The sequence below is a fragment of the Vigna unguiculata genome, chromosome 8 (genome assembly GCF_037176805.1).
Source record: "Vigna unguiculata cultivar grain cowpea cultivar isolate G323 ecotype 2 chromosome 8, ASM3717680v1, whole genome shotgun sequence".
Lineage (NCBI taxonomy): Eukaryota > Viridiplantae > Streptophyta > Magnoliopsida > Fabales > Fabaceae > Vigna > Vigna unguiculata.
The window spans coordinates 34395016-34399655 of NC_140799.1; the positions used below are offsets into that span (position 1 = coordinate 34395016).

At 34.5% G+C, this 4640-nt stretch overlaps 1 protein-coding gene across 1 annotated transcript; it reads left to right on the forward strand.

Annotated features, from left to right (window-relative positions):
• Positions 1 to 385: 385 nt before the first annotated feature.
• LOC114195402 (putative O-methyltransferase 3) lies at positions 386 to 2332 on the forward strand. Its single transcript, XM_028085860.2, has 2 exons — positions 386 to 1219; positions 1851 to 2332. Exons 1-2 carry the CDS (start codon positions 458 to 460, stop codon positions 2151 to 2153), a joined length of 1065 nt encoding a protein of 354 aa, XP_027941661.1. The 5' UTR covers positions 386 to 457; the 3' UTR covers positions 2154 to 2332.
• Positions 2333 to 4640: the final 2308 nt, after the last annotated feature.

Genomic DNA, 4640 nt, shown 5'->3' on the forward strand with positions numbered 1-4640 from the left:
TAGTTCCTCCATGTTCTTAGACTTGATAGATGTGAATATTTATTTACATTCAGTTATAAAAGACTTATATATAAGCCCTCCATATTAATAAAGTACCCTGCATTTCTCCTAATTATGTGCAGTAGTTTGCTACCTAACAATCCTGTCTACCTCATATGAAAGTGACCACCAACCACATTCCAAAGAGCAATAAACACAGTTGACTTTAAAACCGTTGTCATAACACACATACAACGTCTGTGTCATATGTCTTTTTAACCAACTCTTTTTCGTAACTGTCGTCGTGGCTAACTTTGCACCAATGCCAATGTATTAATTCAAAAGCTTTAACATGATAATTTAGGGTATATACTATAATAAAGTGTCTTCTTGTTTCCATATTCCGTTGCTTATAAATAAATCCAAACAGTGTTAAGTTCCATACTCCAAATCGAAAGAGTAGTTTAGGCAGCACATTATGGAATCCCTTGATGCTGCGAAACTACTGCGAGCTCATGCACACGTATGGAATCATATTTTTAGCTTCATAAATTCCATGTCCCTTAAGTGTGTTGTTGAGTTAGGCATAGCAGACATCATACACAGCCATGCCCAACCCATTTCACTCTCAACCCTCATTTCTTCACTCCCAATTCACTCTTCCAAAACTCACTTCATCCCTCGCTTGATGCGAATCATGGTTCATTCTGGCTTCTTCTCTCAACACAATCACACTGAGAATGAGCAAGAAGTCACCTATGCACTCACTGATGCCTCTTTACTTCTGCTTAAGAGCAATCCAATGAGTGTGACACCTTTCTTGCAGGCCATGCTTGATCCAGTTTTAACAACTCCATGGCATCACTTTTCTAATTGGTTCAAAAATGGTAATCTTACACCCTTTGAACTGGCACATGGGAAGTTGCTTTGGGAGTATGCTGGAAGTGATCCCAGAATTAACATCTTATTCAATGATGGCATGGCAAGTGATGCTCAACTAATCACTAGGGTGGTGATTGAGAAATGCAAAGAGGTGTTCATGGGATTGGAATCATTGGTTGATGTTGGGGGAGGTACAGGAACCATGGGAAAGGCCATTGCTGAATCCTTCCCTCAGTTGGAATGCATTGTATTTGATCTTCCACATGTTGTTTCTGGCTTGCAAGAAAGTGAAAACCTTAAATATGTTGGAGGGGACATGTTTGAGGAAATTCCTCCAACTGATGCCATTTTGTTGAAGGTAGAATCTTACATTTATTAGCTTTTTTTTTCATATACCTGACATGATGTTAAACCTCGGAGAATTAAAACACCGAATTGATCAAATGGAAAAGAAAGAACAATATCATCATCGTCAAAGAAAATGAAATAATCAATAATGATTATCGGAACTAAGCTAGCACTAGTAGTGTATTCTAACTATTAATATCAAAGCAGACCAAAGGGTTTAAGATCACTATGGATATTGACATAATATATGAAATTATAAATAGTAACACTTTTTTGGCTGAATTCTCTCTTTGGATGTAGATTGGTACAGTCATGATCGGGAGACTTTTTGTTCCAATTAATAAATGCAGCTCATTAAGTTAATGTTAGGTGTGTAGATTCAACTTGGTCATCTGTTTTTGAACAAGTGGCCCCTAGTAGCTAGTTTCCGCAGTTATTAAGGACCTAAGCAGTAGCATATGACTAATTTACGTGTAACATGTTCATGCTGGTAAAACCGGTTTTAGATCTATTAAATTTGCCTTTTTGGGGATTAATTGTTATATATTGAGATTAATTATATTACATGAGGCGATAATTGTAAGCAGCTTAATTCTTTTTGACTATTGTTCTGATGAGTGTTAGTTTGAATGAGAAAACAGTGGATATTACATGACTGGAGCGACGAGGAGTGTGTGAAGATATTGAAGAAATGCAAGGAAGCTATATGGAAGAAAGGGAAAGAAGGGAAGGTGATAATCATAGACATGGTGATGGATAATGAAATGAAAGATGAAGAATCAGTTAAAACACAATTCTTCTTTGACATGTTGATGATGGTGTTGGTCAAGGGAAAGGAGAGAAACCAGAAGGAATGGGTTAAGTTGTTTTCTTCTGCTGGTTTCAAAAACTACGACATAACTCCCGTTTTGGGCTCAAGGTCTCTCATTCAGATCTACCCATAGTTACTGAACAATAGGTGGCCATCTCTCTCTCTTTCGTATCTACAATATTAGGCTATAAATGTTCTGTTTCTTGAATGTTTAGGTATGTAACAATAAATGAATCAGTCAGATTGTCAGTATTTATATTTTAGTCACTATTTGTATTTTAAAATAAAAATAAACAAATTTTTAATGCTTCACATGTTTTTCAAATATATTAATTTCAAAAGCTATGTTACTCTATACTTTTTTAAAAAAACACGTGTACATTTATTAAATAAGTAATTCTTTAAAATTATTTAGGGTTAAATATGTGTTTGGTCCCTTAAGTTTTAGTGAATTTTGGAATTAGTTCCTCTTCGAAATTTATACCAATTTAGTCATTCATTTTTAGAAATGCGTGGATTTAATCCTTCTTACAAAATTTGTTAACTTTATTTGACATTTGAAACACATTTTATGATAATATTTGAATTAACATTGAAATAAAAATGTGTTAAATGGTGTAAACTTAACAAAATTTGGTTAAAAAGACTAAATTCACACATCTTTTAAGATGAAGGACTAAATTGGTAAAAAATTTTAAAGAATGACTAATTCTAAATTTTACTTAAACTTGAAGGACAAAAACATATTTAACCCATTTATTTACTTCAAGTTCAACTAAACTTATTATCTAGATTTGAAATTTTATTATATTTGGAAAGTGGTATTAAAACACGGCAAAAGACAAAATGGCATCATTGCTAGCTCTTTTTGCCACTCATATTTGAAACAACACATCAAAAATATAATAGAAATAGGAGGATGGACGTGTTAAAAACAATGGACATACGCTTAAAACATGTTACATATATAGGGCGGACAAAAACTCTAATTTTTCTTATCCGATCCATTTTTATTCTGATTCAACCCATTTAAAATTCATTTAATTAAAAATTCAATCCATTTAGAATTTATTTGAATGGATCTGGATTTCAATCTAATATACATCTTATATATTTTATGAATTGGATATTCATTCTCTAAATCAAGATTTTAAAATATGGATCATCCAAAATATCAAATCCAAATTTTCAATTTAAAATTTTAGTTGGGTTAGGCTAAAGGTTAAGATAGACTAGGCTAAATTTACACTCGGATGGACCTTACTCGACGACCTGTACGAATCGGGCAGACCAATGGCCCTAAAGGGCCGAGCGGACCCACAACCAAAACAATTTGGGCGAGCCTAAAGACACGAACAAATTAGGTGGGTCGGACGAACCGAACGAGTCAGTCGGGGTCGACGACCTAAAAAAGTCGGGTGATCCTGATGACCCAAACGAGCCAAGCGGGCCCGAAGACTCGGATGGGCTATGCTAGATTGATCTGACAACTCAGACAATTCGTGCTCGACGACCTGTATGCACTAGGTAGGCCCGACAACCTTGGTAGGCCGAGTGGGCCCGATTACCTGGACAGGCTGAGTTAGCCCGACAACTCGGACAAGCTGAGTTGGCCCGACGACTCGGATGGGCTGTGCCAGATGACTCGTACGGACTGGGCGGGCCCAATGACTTGAACGAGCCAAGCGTGCTCGAAGACTCGAATGGGCTGGGCTGGGCCGGTTTGACGACTTAGACGAATTATGCCCGACAACTTGTACGACCCTGATGGGTCGAGCGGGCGCGACGACCTGGACAGATTGAGTCGTGACGTCCTTAAGGACACAAATTTTAGAAAATTCAATTTAAATTTCTTTTATAAAAAAATGGATTCTGGATTTTCAACTTGATCCAAATATTTAAATTGAATTTAAATCTTAATTCAAATATTTTGATCTGGATTTTAAAAAAATCAAAACTAGTTTTGTTGAAAGAATAGATTTGAATCAAAAATCTGATATAATTATTTGGATCTAATCCATGAGCACTACCATGAGCACTCGCATATAGATTCTTTTACTTTTCACAATATCAAAAATTGAAGAGACGTTCTTATTTTTCACAATATCAAAACCTAAAGGGACGTTTTGCGAGTAATAATGTAAGAATATATTTACCTTAGCACCAATGAAGTCACTAGTTTGGATTACCAATAAAAACCCAAAAACTAATTTCACTTTTGTGGGAAATCTTTGTTTTGTACGTATTAGAATTTTGTTATGATAATGGATGGACTATAAATATTTTTTAACTGCTGTGGAAGGTGTTCAGACGTAAAAATGGAGGCTTTAGGATGTTTACATTCAAAAAGCCTCACTATCTTTGTTTTCTTTTTTATATGTGTTGGAGCATTTCAAATATTCTATTTAATATAATTTATTTGCCTATAAAAAAATAGTACAGAAAAAAAACTTCAATTAAAATTACTAGCTCATCCAAAAGTTATAATGGATGGACTATATATATTTCATCTCTATTCTTATTATCATCTTGAACGAATATAAAATTTTAATGTCACAATGAGATAAAGTAATTTTCTTATTGTGTTAATATCAATAATTTAATTTTTATAAAAAGGTAA